The following is a 17,294-nucleotide window of genomic DNA, read 5'->3' on the forward strand; positions in this document are numbered from 1 at the left end:
AGTCTGTCCTCCCTATTTGGGTATCACTGTTGGCTAATCTGCAAGAACAGGTCTACATTAGGTAAGTGACAATATTTACAGAATATGTCTTGCACATCAATGTTACTTTATTATTGGTTACACCCCCTTTGAAAGAAATGTCAATAATACACACACTAAAGGCCAACACCAAATGCATTTCTATGAAAGGTTTGGCATATCATTAGTCACACATAACAATTCTGTGTTTTCACTAAGATATTTCAGCAATCCCGCCCATTTTATTTCAAACCCCTCCCCCCTTCCCCCCCGCACACACTTTCTTTTCGTTTAAAGGATTGGAACCAGGGGACCCCTGGAGCTGAAGCATGCTATTTTCAGCTATGGCAGGTGTGGTCAAATCCAGTCCTCAAGGGCCACCCACAGGTAAGGTTTTAAGGATATCCCTGCTTCAGCACAGGTGACGCAGTCAATGACTAAGCCACTTATTGAGCCACCTGTGCTGAAGCAGGGATATCCTTAAAACCTGACTTATTGGTGGCCCTTGAGGACTGGAGTTGGCCACCCTTGAGCTATGGGGACCCCCGTTTCCCGAGATACTTACAAGTAAAGGTACTGACATTACTTCCTGGTTTTTAAATCTTCCAGGTCACATGGACCAGTAGGAGGTTGTGGCTTACAACTGGCCCATGTGACGCACTGACCCATATTTGAACTGCCATTTTGTTACCTTTAAATGGGACTGAATGCTTTTCCCTCACGGGTGAACTTCTTGGGAGCTGCGGAGGGCCATTGGCTGAAAATAGATTGATTGTCACCCTAATTTTTTTTTTAAAAAGACAAGCTATTTTGAGAAAGTTCTATTGTTTAGAAGCATTTAGGCAGCCAGCAAATGTTATATATAACACATCTTAAACATACACAGATTGTGGGGTAGTATAGTGAAATTAAGGTTATTAAGTGCACTGTACCTTCATTGTTAACTGTGCAATTGCAAACAATATACAGCGGCAGTAAAAAAAAAAAAATATTTGAGCAAGATAAAAATGAAATGTTTGCTCTGCAATATCCCTGTCTCTTTTACTAATGTTGATGTAGGTGTTAAATATGTGAAACTGGTTATTAGTCTTTTAGATCTGACGCAGAAATTATCTCAGTAACAGTCGGGATGTATTTAAGTAATAAAAAGCAAAAGGAAAACAACTGCACTTACAGACACCAACTTTGCAGAATAATATTGCACTCAGCACCCGGCTCCCGGCTCCAAATTGTCCCTGTACTCCCCCAAATTTCTTCTCAACCTGACAGCAGAAAAGGTGACAAAAAAACCCACATTGAAACAATGGGATACAGCATGAAATTAGCTTGTGTGATGCTATCTGAACATCATACAGGCCATTTGCCTGGTGCATAATCATTGCTTTGTTTCAAAGGGAAATAATGTTCTTGATCAATTTGGTGGCGCTTTTTGCCCTAGGTTTGCACCCAAGAGACTTTGATAAATGACCCTCCCCCACCCATCCACCCCCCGAAAGACGTGTTGAGAATTGAAAAGAGATCATTTCCTTTTCTCCTTTATAAGAATGGAGATAACGTTCTATGCATGTTCTATTCTTACTAGAGGCATTCAGAGCTCCTGTATTTCGTCATGGTATAGACAAAAATGGCTTCAGCCTCGGCTTTAGCAAAAACTTGCGGCAGGTATTTGGTGACGAGAAGAAGTATTGGTTGCTGCCTGTGTTTACAAGGTATGTTACAGAGGAAAGGTCACAGGTATTTCCATTAATATAAACATTTTTTTTTTTAATTCCTAGTAGAGGGAATATTATTAAAAAATATATTTGGCTACAATAAAACTAAACGGTTTGGAAACAATATTAAATGGGTAAAAATGGAAGGGAAAACATTATTATTAGACCTAGGGTTGCCAGGTGTCCAGTAAAAAAAATTAGGGGTAATACTGGACATGTATGTGTCCGGTATTACCTCTCTGGACATAGTGACTTGACCGGCTTGGGGGTCCGGTGGATTTCCTCGAGCAGGGAGAGAGCAGGGCTGTTGCTATGGAGTTGGGCAGCCTCCACCATCCTGGTTACTGCTGGGTAATACAGCCAATCATTAGGAGGTGTCAGGAGCCTGGGGGTGGTGCCAAGGAAAGGAAGAAACAGCATTGAGTCGAGAGAGGTGAGAGGAGTGTGTGTGTGTGTGTGTGTGTGTCTCGAGCGGGTCGCACCTTTTACGATTGCGTCCAGTATTTTTGGAGAAGCCACCTGGCAAACCTAATAAGGCCATATTTACTAAGCAATACTAAACAATAGGATGCCTTATGATGCCCTAAATCAAGTCCCTTTGGTGTTTATCGACACTAAGATGGCATACGGCTTTACACCACTTAGTTAATATGGGCCAATATTTATTGGTTAAATTACCTCTCTAGTCCATTGTTATGATCTATGCATTTGGCGTTTTACATATTTACAGTATTGTCAAAATGCAGGATCAATGACTCGTATCATGATAATAAAGATAAGGGTATGCTGCACACCACACAAGTAAAAAAGGATACAAATACCGGTGCTCCTTGTCCAGGGAAAACCTGTGCGATATTCCAAGTATTATGGAAGAAAAGAGGCGAGACAGGGCACTGCAGATTTAAATAAAGTGAATAAATTCACTTTACTTAAATCCGCAGTGCTCTATTTCGCCCCTTTTTGTATCATGATAAAACATTTTTTAATTCCTCTGTTTAGCCCACTGACAACTACTTTTGTTAATTTTCAGCCTGGGAGAGGGTTGTTCCTTTCCTACTTGCCTTGTAAACCAAGATCCTGAGCAGGCGTCCACCCCTACTGGTGCTAATGCAACAGCTAAAAGGTAATAGATGGTAATCCTTATCTCCTCCAAAATGTGGAATTGGGGTATTGTGCTATTGAGTTGGGATTGCTCCTGATACAGAAATTCTATTGTGTATAACTCAGTTTTTATATAATGATCAATTACAGGCAGAATCTCTCTTTAACCTTTATTCATATTCACCCTAATTTATAAATGCAGAAAAACTACATGTTCAGCATACCTGAATCATAGAAATGCAAAACATAATAAACTTTGATATACTTGTAGTGGTTTTAACTTAAAGTTAAAGTATGCATCTCACTCACTTGTGATTTGGTGGTTGCAGCCTCTCTTCTCCATGTTGCGCCAACAAATTTTCTGATTTCATCCTCCCAACTTACTTTTGCTTGTTTTCTTGATCTTTTGATATCACTTGGAATCCAGTCAAGTGCCATCTTTGTCCAACAATAGTCATTTTGTCTTCCAATATGTCCGTCCCGCTGCCATTTTAATTTCTTCTCCCTTGTGATGATGTCCCAGACTTTGGTTTGCTTTTGAACCCATTCATTCTTTTTCCTGTCTCTTCCTGTAATACCAGCATACATCTCTCCATACTTCTTTGAGTTGTCTGAAGCTTCTGAATTCTCTTTGCATTTAAGGTCCCATTCTGTCCCCCGTTATTCTCTTTCTGCCTTGTGCCCCCTTTTTTCTCGTATCACCCTGGCCTTTCTCCCCTTGTCTTTTTGTCTCTTTGCACCTTCCTTCTCTTTCTCTGCTGCCTTCAATCTGTCTCTTTCTGACTCTGTTCCTCCTTACCACTTTTGTTTGCCGCATGCCATGTTCATTATTTCACTGCTCCTATATCTCATGTACTTCTCTCATACTTTCCATTTACCTGCCTTCCTTCTCCTACCATCCATGTAACCCCAGCTCCTTCTCTTTCTGCCATTTCACCCTCTTTTTATCTCTGTCTCTGCACCTCTCTTGCCTCACTCGTGTTGCCCTTGTCTTTCCTATCGCCCTGAGAAAGCATACAATATTTTTGCCCACTTCAAACATTTCCGTCTTATTTTCTTTTGTACTTATCAAATCAAATAAGCTTTATTGGCAAGATGAAAAACATTTCAGTATCATCATGTCAATATTATCTTTATCTTCCTTTTCTTGTCTTCCTTCTCATTGTGCCTCTGCCCACCTCCCCGCACCCCCCCCCCCCAACCCTCCTCTTTTACTGCTTCTGTGCCTACACCTTCCTATCCAATCAGTTTGCATGATCTCATTTTGCTTTAGCTCTGTGCAGCGGAGCTTTAGCTGGAAAAACAGCAGGAACCAGTGAAGCTGCTCTTTCCATGCCACTTCTGCTTCTCTCTTTGAGATCACATCTGAAGTGCCCTCAGCATGATGGGAGCACCTCTGAAGCTTTTATTGGGTCCTGTTGCTCTTGTGCTTATACTTGCAGCTGCTGTACTGTATGTGATCTACAATATATTGCAGTCTATTAGCTCAATTTCTGAGTAATGGTAGTACACAAATATGATTATTGCATACTCTGTCTTGCTATGATGACTAGGATGCTAAATTAGTTTGCTGCTACTATTGAATGTAGCCGTTACATTCTTCCCCTTTCTATGCTTTATTCAATTTAATTTTAGCTCAATAACTACACTAAAGGGCCAATGCTAGTAGCCTTCATAAAAAAAAAAATCACCGGACATTTACGCCGCCAGTTTTTTGAGCGTTGCTATCACGGTATTCAGAAAGCCTTGATTACCTGTGATAGCAAATTCCCAAAACGGGCGAGTAGCTGTGGTGAAATGTGATGATTGCCTCTCTCAAAAGACCTCACCAGGCGATTTGTTTTGGATGGCAGAGAGAGATGCACAGAGAGAGCCGCCTCTCCCTGCGCATATCTCGCCAGCGATCAAAAGTTTTTAATATAAATGTTAATACTAGTGTAGATGAGCAGGGGAGTTCAGAGCAGAACCACATTGATTTCAGGTCCGGGGAACCCCTGCTTCCTGAGATACAGGCCCCGTTATGGGGTGCCGGTATCTCCTATGCATTTTATTCCCACAGTCACGTGACGCGAGACATTTAAATGCATAGGAGATACCGGCACACCCTAACGGGGCCTGTATCTCGGGAAGCAGGGGGGCCCCAGACCTCAAATCAATGCGGTTCTGCCCCGGAGACCCCCTGCTCATCTACACTAGTATTAAAATTTATATTTAAGCAGCTTCATTACCTTAGCGCTCAGCCGCTAAAGCAATGAAGGGGTTAAACCTCAATAGCCTGTTTCTTGGGGCAGAGGGGTGGATGAAGGGGTTAGGAGTCCTCTCTCGCCGCCTTATCGACAGGTTCTTGCCACTTTCACGCCATCTTTTGCTGGCGGGAGGATTTTGAGAGTAAATCGCCATTCTAGAGCCTGGATAACCTACTCGAGGCTACTAGAATTGCACGAACCAGGTGAGGACCTGCCGATAAGTGGCTTATCGCAGCTCACCTGGCGATTTATTTTTTTTGGAGAAAAAAAATGCTGATAAAGGCTTGTATCGACCGCTTATCGAGGCTTACTGAATAGCAGTAGGCCTTTTTGGCGAAAAGGCCTCGACAAGTGGCTTATCGAGGCTTATAGCATAGGCCCCTAAATTGGATCTCATCTCTTCTGCGTACATACTCCCACTTGTGTACTATACTGTATGTGATGATTATATGACCAAAATACCTCCTCCATTTAACACTCAACTTGTCTCCGAGTAGGTGATAACATTGTGTGTATGTATGTATGTATTGTATTGCATGTCTTTATTTATATAGCCCAGAAAATATAGAGTGATGCTGCACACCTCAAAATAGAAAAAACATACAATTACCGGTGCTTCAATGTTTGCACGAAAGCCTGCAATCAGTCCAAGACAGATGAACAAAGGAACAAAGGGCACTGTGGATTTAAGCAAAATAAACTCATTTATTGAGCCAACACGACGTTTCGACCTTAGTGGTCTTTTTCAAGTGACAATGGCATAAATACATTCCTCAATGATAACATATAAATAGTGCCCCAAATCCCCACAATGCAACCTGTCCAATTAGTGTAGATGAAGTTCATGTGCTGAGTCAGTCCCTTTAGCCAATCTCCATTCTGTACTCCTCATCACCAGCTGTTGGTGTTTCTCCTTGGATTCTGGTGTTCGTATCCTCCCTGCTCCTGTGCAGTCCGGCATCCATCTTGCTGACGTCATCATTCCTCGTCTCTGGCAGTTGGAACGCATCTTGGTCCTATCGTGCAATTGCACGTTGTCTCCGATCGTGCGTTTCAAGTCCGCGCATGCGCGGTGGCAATCCGGTCGATCCTCTTCATCCCTATACCCCTTTAGATCGCAGAAAGCGCAGATTATTGTAGAATCATTGCGCCTGCGATTGTCAGTCATCCTGCGGTCCTGCAGGCTCGGGGGGGGGACAGCTGATCTCCAGTGTCAACTTGGTCAAGTGTTTTCATCCTAGTACGTCATCTTCATCTGTCAAGCAGTGTGGTAGGATATCTTCATCACCAATGATCCATGATGTATAAGTGGAGGAGAAAGGGGAGGAACAGATCAGCATACCACATATTGAACAGGCTGTGTGACATATTGTATCACCGTGATTAAGTGTTGATTATAAAAAATCTAAAAAAGGTTTGTCTTTGTCAATGATTTCAAATGCCTAACCCCAGAGGTACAGTATAAATGACCATATATACTTACAGCAGGCAGTGGCAGCAACCTAAGGAAGAAATCATCTCTCCTCAATGAAACAGCCTAATGACAAAAAGTCATTTAGTCCATTTGGGTATACAGTATTTAATGTATGGATCCAGAAGGATTCCCGCTGTAATAATAGCGTATCCTTATCCAAACCAGCCCTAGCTTTTTTAATATGCTCAATACCCATTAACTTTAGTGAGGATATTAGGTGACTGAAGTCAGAGCAATGTTTGATGAGAGCTGTATCCTCTGCATGATTGTTAATTTTGCTCTTGTGTTCTATAAATCTAGTTTTGAGCATGCGACTGCTCTTACCAATATAACATAGTCCACAAGGGCATTTAATCATATAGATTATGTTCGTAGTGGTGCAGGTGATACGCTCCTTTATTTTATACAATCTGCCACTTCTAGGGTGGTAGAACTTATCCCCTGTATTCAAACTGTTACAGACGCTACAGCCATAGCATTTATAACAACCTACTTTAGGTAAACTCAAGAAGTGTGATGTTATGTAATGTTTTTCATTATCCGCCTTTATCAGGATGTCTTTAAGATTCTCTCCACGTTTATAAGCAAAACGTGGGAAATCCTTACATACATCTTTGAGTGTTTCGTCTGTCTGTAAAACTTTCCAGTGTTTTTTCAATGTGTTTTTAATGAAACCACTGGCCGTTGTGAATTTTCTAACAAATGTCAGACGATCACTTTTAATCTTTGATTGTGGTGTTGTATCAAAAGCGCAAAAACTGAGGGGATCCAACCCCACCTCAGAACAGCTGTGCAGCTGGACGGCTAAGTACTACCAAGGAGAACACCTGATGGTGACTAAACCCTAAGCTGCACAGTATACAAATACAGTCAAATTTATATAAAAAACATGAAAGAAAAAAACAAACATGAATACAACCTATCAACAGATTTGTATAGAAACCGCCATAGGGTTGGGCACTGGTAAGGGGAAACGGACACTCACACTGAGACAGTCAAGTCCTGACGAAGTACTTGGTACGAAACGCGTAGAGGTCATGACAGGTCATCCTGTGCGTGTATGCTGGTAAGCTGAGACAGAGCCTGCAGGAGACAGCAGTGGTTTTATCCATCTCTGCGGTGCCGAGATCCGGATCCTGTGCAGACACCGCGAGTCTGCTGACTGTCTCGGTGTGAGTGTCCGTTTCCCCTTACCAGTGCCCAACCCTATGGCGGTTTCTATACAAATCTGTTGATAGGTTGTATTCATGTTTGTTTTTTTCTTTCATGTTTTTTATATAAATTTTACTGTATTTGTATACTGTGCAGCTTAGGGTTTAGTCACCATCAGGTGTTCTCCTTGGTAGTACTTAGCCGTCCAGCTGCACAGCTGTTCTGAGGTGGGGTTGGATCCCCTCAGTTTTTGTGTATTTTTAATAAATTACCTTCCACTAATCCCTGGTGCGCATTTGTGCATTTTTTATTATCTTGTATTTCAGGGTGCCTTCCCCCCTTTCTAAGGGGGGTTCACCTAGATTTGAGAGTTTCTGGGGAGACGCTTTATGTACATGATGTAAAGGGATCATCAACACCATCACACAGCACGAGCGCTGAATATCCTGTTTTTTCTACGTTGTATCAAAAGCCTTTACAATTTCAGATCTGTTTTGTCCCCCCTCAACAAATCTATCCTCAATCTCCTTTAAAGTTTCCTTCAATTTAGTAGGCCTGTCTACTATGCGTGTAGACCTAACCTTTTGTGAAAATGGTAGCATATGTTTTAATGGTTCTGGATGGAAGCTGGTTGCATGTAGCGTGCTATTCTTATCTGTTGGTTTTCTATAGAGATCACTATGAAGTACTCCATTTTCATAGGTGAGAAGCACATCTAGATACGAAATCTGCTTTGCGCTCCAGTTTTTTGTAAACCTAACAGTAGTGTTTAGCCCGTCCGGATAGTCAAAAAAATGGATAAGTTCTTCCTCTGTACCCTCCCACAGAAACAGCAGATCATCGATATATCTACAGTAAAATAACATTCTCTTATAGTGCTCTGTAGGATAGATAAATTGCTCCTCAAAATCAGTCATGTATAAATTAGCATGGGGCCACATTGCTGCCCATGGCTGTCCCTGCTGTTTGTAAATAAAATGTCTGCTCGAACTTAAAGTAATTTTTGTACAAAACGAAATATAGGACCCATTAATGTACATAGCGCTTCACAGTAGTAATACATGTGGTAATCAAATAAATAACAGATAATATAAATAACAGATCATGGGAATAAGTGCTTCAGACATAAAAGTAACATTAAGGAAGAGGAGTCCCTGCTCCGAGGAGCTTACAGTCTAATTGGTAGGTAGGGAGAACGTACCGAGACAGTAGGAGGGAGTTCTGGTAAGTGCATCTGCAGGGGGCAAAGCTTTATGTATCATGTGTTCAGAATATACACAGTGCTATTCATATGCTTCTTTAAGCAAGTGTGTCTTAAGGTGGGTCTTAAAGGTGGATAGAGAGGGTGCTAGTCGGGTACCGAGGGGAAGGGCATTCCAGAGGTGTGGGGCAGTCCTTGAGAAGAACGCAAGAGTCTGGATGGTGCATAACGAGAAATTAGGGCTGAGATGTAAGGAGGGGCAGAAGAGTGTAAAGCTTTAAAAGTGAGGAGAAGAATGGAGTGTGAGATGCGGGATTTGATCGGAAGCCAGAAGAGAGATTTCATGAGGGGAGATGCTGAGACGGAGCTAGGAAATTGTAGAGTGATTCTGGCAGCAGTGTTTAGGATAGATTGTAGGGAAAACAGGTGAGAGGCAGGAAGGCCGGACAGCAGGAAGTTACAGTAATCAAGACGGGAGAGAATGAGGGCCTGAGTCAGAGATTTAGCAGTCGAGTAACAGAGGAAAGGGCGTATCTTTGTTATATTGCAGAGGAAAAAGCGACAGGTTTTAGATATGTTTTGAATGTGAGGGACGAATGTGAGAGAGGAGTCAAGTGTGACCCCAAGGCAGCATACTTGGGTACTGGGTGAATGATCGTAGTTCCAACAGTAATGTGGAAGGAGGTAGTAGGGCCAGGTTTGGGAGGAAGTATGAGGAGCTCTGTTTTAGCCATGTTGTCTTTATTTATATAGCGCCATCAATGCACATAGCGCGTCACAGTAGTAATACACGTGACAATCATATAAATTCCAAATAATACAAATAACACATAATGGGAAGAAGTGCTTCAGACATAAAAGTAACATTTAGGAAAAGGAGTCCCTTTTCTGTAGAGCTTACAATCTAATTGGTAGGAGGAACATACAGATACAGTATGAGGGCGTTCTGGTAAGTGCGTCTGAAAGGGGCCAAGCTTTATGTATCAGGTGCATAGTGTTAGCCACGGAGTTAACAATATCTGCTTGATCAATTCAAATGAAAATCAATAATAACAATAATAATTTAATCTATAGTCTCTTGATATTGTTACAGGATGCTGGTGTAACCCTGCTTTCCCCCATCCCCCAGACTCTACGGTGGTGTCTAGGGTGCATGAGGGCAGATTACATGCGGTGTGGTGCATACCTGTGAGGAACAGGAGGGCCTGAGCTTCCCGCGATGTTATTTGGGAGCCAGGAACGGGCTTCTGGGGTGGTAGCCTCCATAATCTCTTAGCAGTGCAGCGCCTCCATCTTCTATACTCCCAGAAATATGGGACAGGACCTGTATAGAAGAACCCCTTCGGTCCCAGGGTAATAGCTTCCAATTCACATACAGTCTTTGGTACAAAGGATAGTCTCTTTATTAGCAGATCAGCAACTCCCAAATGTGGTGGCTTCCAGCAGCCGCAACAACAACAGCAGAGCCTTGCTAATTACTCCGCTCTCCTCACACACAGATATTTCCTCCTCTCCTCCCCTCCAAGTCTCTCCTGCGACAGGATGGTCTGGGCCGGGGCTCCGAGGTTATCCTCGCGGTGGAGATTGAATTCTCCCCATCACCCCAGGCAGGGGGGTGAGGGGCATTGGTCCACCAGGTCTATAATGCTATCAGCTCTACTCAAAGTGGCTGAGTCTCTCCTCTCCTCTTTCTGCTCCTGCATGGCTGCGCATGTGAGACCGATCCGCAGGACTCACTACTCCGACCGAACTCCCTACAGAACTTCTCCCTTACAGGAGTTCACTGCTAAATATAGAGCTAGCCCCACCTCTCGTGACGTCAGCAGAACCTCCCCTCTTGCTCACGCCTGCAGCAGAGTCCAGGCCTGCATCTACCACTAAGGGCAGGGCTATCAAGGGGGGAAAACCCAGGATGATTACTGGTGCCTGATCTTAACAGGACTTATCACAGTAGAAGGGAGATAGGTATAGCCTGCGCTGTTTACAGGGGGCTACACTGGGATTCATTTTTTAGTTGAATAACTTGGCTACAAATCATGGAATGCTGAAATGCTTTTAGAACAATGTAAACAGATAATACAGAAGAATCTAACAGAGGCTACATTAGCTTATGAATTACACATTGTGCCCAGAGTTTGGCTTTTATAGCTTGATAACAATTACATAGGGGGGCGATTCACTAAGCAGTGAGCTTTTGCGCCCGATTGGGAAATTTTTAATCCCACGATAAAAAATGAAGCCAGGCGCGGGATTCACTAAGAAGAGAAGCGCAATCGAGTAGGTGCATCACGTTTTGCGAGTAGGTGCAAAAACATGCCCGATCGCGCAAGCTGTTTTTTTCCCCCTGCTATCATGCTTAAAAATCTAAAGCACGATACCCAATTGAAAAAAAAGGAGCCGGTAAGAGCTACATGGAGATGCTGCGTCTCCATGCACAGCTCTTACAGGCAATCGTACAGTAGTGTGCAGGAGCAGGGGATGTCCCGAGATGAATAGCATTGATTTCAGCCTTGGGGACCCCCGCTTCCCGAGTTACAGGCCCAGATATGGGGTGCCGGTATCTCTTCCATTATTTAAATGTCCCACGTCATGTGACGCAGGCACTTTAAAAATGATGGCGACACTGGCATCCGATGCCCCATTCTGGGCCTTTAACTCTGGAAGCAGGGGGTCCCTAAGGCAGAAATCAAAGCGGTTTAGCTCAGGAAACCCCCTGCTCCCACACACTATTAAAAAAAATACATTAAAGCAGCTTCATTACCTTAGCGCCTAGCACCTACCCACAATGCATTGTTTGTGGCAACAGAAGACATGGATGGTATGAGGATGAGGACGGCCTTCATCATGGCAGCCTGGCAGGGGTGAGTGCAAGTTTTATTTAATTTATTTCTGCAGCTTAATGTTTTATTTGTGTAACCCTTGTTCCCTCCCCCCCCCCCCAGACTCATCTGTGGTGTCTAGGGTGCGTGAGGGCAGATTACATGCATAGTGGTGGTGCATACCTGCGTGGAACAGGAGTGCCTGAGCTTCCCGTGGTGTTATGGGGGGAGACAGGACCAGGCTTCTGGGGTGGTAGCCTCCATGTTTTCTCAGTGGTGCAGCGCATCCATCTTCTATAGCTCCCAGGGATATGGGAGAGGACCCATATAGAAGAACCACCCTGGTCCAGGGGTGAATGCTCCAAACTCACACAACAGTCTTTGTATAAAAGTATTGTCTCTTTATTGGTCAGATCACCGACTCCAAATGTAGTGGCGTCCAGCAGCCACAACAACAACAGCAATGCCCTGCTATCACACGACCCTCCTCCCTGTACAGGGCTGTCCTCCTCTCCTTCCCTCCAAGTCTCTCCTCGGACAGGATGGTCTGGGTTGGGGCGTCAATACCCCGCGGCCTACCTCAGAGGCTATCCTCTGCGTGGGGAATGGATTCTTCCCATCACACCAGCACTAGGGGTGAGGGCATTGGTCCACTGGGTCTATGGTACTATCAGCTCTACTAAAAGGGGCTGAGTCTCTCCTCTCTCGGCTCTCATGCGAAAGGCACGGGCGAGACCGCTCTGTCTCCTCCAACTCCTCGGACAGAACAGCGCAGACAGACAGCGCAGTCAGAAGAAGACCTGTCACTTACAAGAGCGGGCTACTAAATAGAGTCAGCCCCACCCCTCATGATGTCAGCAGAACCTCCCCTCTGTCTAATGCCTGCAGCAGAGAAGGGGGCCTGCATCTACCACTCTGGGCAGGGCTTGGAAGGGCAAAACCCATGATTACTACTGGGGCCTGTCATTAACAGGACTTACCACAGTAGGAGGAAGATAGGTGTAGCCTGTGCTGTTTACAGGGGGCTACATTTGTGTAGCCCCGAGGTAAATTTGAACTTTCTGGCCCCCCTCCGCGAGTGCCGTGCGGTAGCGGGTGCCGCCGGAGGCTTTGACGGACCCGCCGGCACTTCGCGAGGGTGGGGGCCAGTGCAGGGAGCGGTGCAGGCTGGTTGCCGGGGACGCGATCGGGCCGTCCTAGGGCCGCGATCGCGTTGCCACCGACTCGGCGGCTGGAGGAGAGTGCGCCGCCATTGCGCGTTAGCTCGCGCATGCGCAGTAGGTACAAAGTGCAGGGAAGGCCCCAGAGAGATCGCGCGAGGGCAGGACAGGGAATAGGGGAAGGTTGAGGCGGCCATTAGGGGTTCGCGCATGCGCAGGGCAAGTGCGCACGCGGCCCCAATACATAGACAGCCCCCTGGGAACTACAATTCCCAGGAGGCTTAGGGAGGCAGAGGTCAGGTGCTCCCTAGTGGCCAATAGGGCTGGGGGAAGCTCAGCCCGGGAAAAGAGATACATTTCCCGGGCTTTGCAACAGTCAGTCAGGCAGAGGAGAAGGAAGGTGTAGGAAGGGTGCAGGGAGCGCGTGGCTCCTGCATCAGGTAAGGGTTCTCCCTAGATCCCCAGGCAGGCCCCAATTCCCGGGTAAGGGTAGGGGGTAACTGAAGAGGGACGGCCATAGCTAGGGAGGTGACCCTTACGTGTGGAAGGTGCAGTTTGGCAGTGCCACAGTGGATAGTGCTGTGGGCACTGTCAAAGAGGCACAGTGTGCTAGCAGTGGGATTGCTGCGGGATCCAGGTGGCTGTGTGTGATTGCAGCTGTCTGGGTGTGTGTCGCTGCATGAGCTGTGCGCAGTGCGTGCAGTGTGCGTGCACGGTGTGAATCCCTGCAGGCTGACAGTGTAAGCTGAATGTTGGCTGCAGGTGTGTTAGGCTGCTAGGATTAGCAGTTACAGTTGAGACTGGGTAGCTAGGGGAAGGGGGGGCGGTTATTGTCCACAGGCCCTAGGAGTTTTCCCCAAGCCATCCCAGGTTGCGGGTTCTTCAGGGACAGGCCCTAGGTTAGGGTTGCTGTCACTCTAGTAGTAGGTATTGATAGGAAGGCGGTTGCTGTTCCCACGCGGTTGGTGTTGCCGTGATCCGGTTGCAGTTCCCGTGGAGCGGTGGGACCCTCGTTGGGGTCCACCGGCAGAGTACCTGGAATAGGATCAGACGGACGTCTGACCCTTTTAGAAGAAAGTGTGTTGCGGTCCCGAGCATCGGAGTGCTCGGAAGGTATCTTCCATATTCTAAGTGCACCAACTGGGCCCTAGCTTAAATAGTGACTGCGCAGTCACCCACGACCTCCGTAGGAGTTACGAGACATTGGGTGTGGGGTGATCACAGGACACTTGGTTGGGGAACACCAGACATTGGGTTGAGGTGATGTGGGTAGAGCATCAAGTTATGTTATGTGATGTTATGTAATGAGTTATATGTGTGTGCTAAGTAAAGTGTTAGTTATTGTTTTATCGTATCTGTGTGTTATTGTATTTCTTACTCAGGGCTATCTTTCCTCACGGGGGATCCTGGGTAAGTGGAGGCGCTGCACCAAGTAAGGGTAAGGGTTTTTCCCCAGGCTCCCAGCTAGCGGAGGCTCAGATCTCCTGGAGCCACACAGGTTATGCAGTACCAGTAGTCCCTTAGAGCAGGTGTGTTACAGGGAAAGGGACCGGTTAGACCACGAGGGGCCAATGTGGGATTGGGTGGGTCGGCCGGTTCACAAAAAGGGCTACATTTGTAATGGACAAATGCACTATTATCCATATCTGGATAATAGTAATTTTGACCTTACATGTACTGTATGTGTTAGGGGGCAGGGGGGGTGGAGTGTATTTATGGCAAAGTTTTGGGTGTTATGTTTTTTTGGCCACACGATTGGTACCGCAGGCCAGCGGGAACCCCCGGACTCCCGCGGGGATTACCCAGGGGCCACGGACTCCCATGGGGATCACCCGGGGACACCCGCCGGCCTGTTGTATTAATTGTGTGGTGAAAAAAACAAGGATTTTATTCATTGCTCCATTTCTTTTGCGTCAGCCTTCAGCGGTGCAAAAATCTGGCGTGCTTTAAAGTACAATTCAATTATCACTGCTTAGTGAATCGCGCTGACTGGCAAAAAACGGCACGTTTTCCGTTTTTTGCCTGATCCGACGTATTTTTTTTAAATTAGCTGAAAAAATTCCTTTTACGGCCGATAAAGCACTGTTATCACTGCTTAGTGAATCGCGCAGCAGGCAGTATTGGTCTTAAAAGGTATTTATCATACTTGAAAGCAGTTATCACTGCTTAGTGAATCGCCCTATAGTGTGGTAATTAGAATTCAGTTATATACAATACAAACCATACTGTACATTCAAATTCATACCCACAAACAATGTCATTCAAAGAAACCAAACCCACAGCTTGTTAAGATAACTCGAGCAGCTGACTAGGAATTACAAAACAAAAATAAAGCCTGGCTTAAAATGCAAACAACTCATCAGCCAAAAATAGCATACGTCTGCAGTCATAAAATCTATTTATGTTAGCTGTTATATCCTCGAGTACAATTCTGTGCAATACTCTTTCTTCTGTACAATAGCAATCTGGTCCCGGTTCTATACACAACCCAGGAGCAAATCAATGATATTGTGAAATATCACTGTGACATGACAGTATTTTAAATACGTATAGATGTAACCTGTTTGTATCTGGGGTTTTCCTGACCCGAGCCTGTCCCTAAGTGAGATTTCTCAATAAATTTACGCGAGTTATCCGTGATTTAACCTGGATGAAGTGAGACCTAGGTTGAGTTACACTCACTATACTGCATGTTACATGCTGACAAGGGCTAGGTTGAATGTGTACTGCATGTTACTCCTGAGGACAAGGACTAGCATGTGTAATGAATGTTACATGTTGACAAGGGCTCGGTTGAGTGACACTCACTGTACTGCATGTTACATGAGAACAAGGGCTAGCATGTGTAATGAATGTTACATGCTGACAAGGGCTATGCTCAATGTGTACTGCATGTTACATGCTGACAAGGGCTAGGTTGAGTGTCACGATAGCTTACAGGGTTATAATATACACCAAAATACCTGGGTTGAATTGAATGCAACTGTGATATGATAAAGAAAGTTTATTCCTTCAGGGAAGGTGAACACACAATATTGAACAAATAACACAGAATATATACACTTACTTAGGGAATGGGGCAATGATGTAATCAGGATCTGGATTAGCCAATTCATCAAGGCATCAGGTATCTTTCAGATGTAACAAAAAAGAGAAAAAAGCGCAAAGCCCATAGAGTAGTAAAGTCTGTTTATAGATAGTTAAAAAACGGTTATAAACACTCACAGAAGAGTAGATAATACAGCCACTTCGGTACTTTGAATGACCGCGGGAACAGAAGCACTTCACTCGTCTGCTGGTTGGGGTAGTAAATGTCTTAGCCCTTCTCCTCTCGATCGGCGGCGTGTTCCCAATTCCGCGTCAGGTGACTCGTGACGTCAGAGCGTGTGTCGTCGATCGGGGGTTGGACTACGGGTAGCCACCAGCTCCCCCTCCAAATTCGGCGTGCAAAAAGTTCTATAGTCTCACGTATCCTCCATAGCTTAGTGATCACAGCACACATTAGCAATCATAGCAATGTCAGCCCTTCGCGTTTCAAGGACAACGTCCTCTTCGTCAGGGGCACTTTCATTGCTGGTTGCTTATAGATAGGGTATATATAGGGTACTAATTAGTTGTATAATACAATTAATTACTTTGGTGCCATTTTAGTGGTTGTTTGCAGTATACACACAGGAATGTAAAAACGAAAAAGTGCTATTGAGATTAAAAAACCAATTTGGTAAAAAATAGGGAGTGAAGAAATAGGTCAAATTAATTATGATATTTAAAACCTTTATTTATTATGACCATGTTAAAATTACCTTGATTAAAATCTTAGTGAACACTGAAAACAACCAGCATTACATCAACATTAAAACACATGACTGTACTTATATATATCTTAATGAACAACTTTACATTAAAAGTCAACAAAGATGTATCTATTAGTTTAATCATAAAAATGCAGCCAAATCGATTTCTTCATTTAATCCATTAGGGGACATAGTTGTCAAGAGAGAGGGGATTTGGCCCAGGATTAAAGGGGTTACACCCCATTTGGCCACCCTCTACTCTCACCTGGGAAGCAAGGGGTTAACTGGACTGGGGTCCAGTAATGTGTTTTTACCTTGCTTCAGCATCCTAATGTATATTCTCCTGTAAAAATGTATTGTTTCTGTTCCAGTGTTGCACCAACACATACACTGGGATTGATGCGGGAGGCTTAAGGGGTTAATGAGCTACAGTTTAGGAAAATACAAATGTGTGGGGTCTTTTCAGAAATATCTGGGCTTCAACAGGCTTGATTGAAGTTGGGTGTGAAAAGTACAGGGGGGGTTTGGTGTATGTTAACACATATTGCTGGTAGAGACAGCTAGGCCCTTGTCTGGGGCATTGGGTGTGAAATCTAGCACCTGTGACAAATGTTCTC

At 44.8% G+C, this 17,294-nt stretch overlaps 1 protein-coding gene across 2 annotated transcripts in view; it reads left to right on the top strand.

Annotated features, from left to right (window-relative positions):
- The window catches only part of ZDHHC2 (zDHHC palmitoyltransferase 2), a 127,972-nt gene that overhangs the window by 91,736 nt on the left and 18,942 nt on the right, over positions 1 to 17,294 (top strand). For both annotated transcript variants that reach the window (XM_075610022.1, XM_075610028.1), the window contains exons 8-10: positions 1 to 61; positions 1,601 to 1,727; positions 2,761 to 2,853. The exon at positions 1 to 61 is cut by the window's left edge and continues 72 nt beyond it. In XM_075610022.1, the coding sequence (XP_075466137.1) occupies positions 1 to 61; positions 1,601 to 1,727; positions 2,761 to 2,853 (281 nt within the window). The remainder of the gene's footprint in view (positions 62 to 1,600; positions 1,728 to 2,760; positions 2,854 to 17,294) is intronic.

Source organism: Ascaphus truei, chromosome 1, assembly GCF_040206685.1.
Source record: "Ascaphus truei isolate aAscTru1 chromosome 1, aAscTru1.hap1, whole genome shotgun sequence".
NCBI lineage: Eukaryota > Metazoa > Chordata > Amphibia > Anura > Ascaphidae > Ascaphus > Ascaphus truei.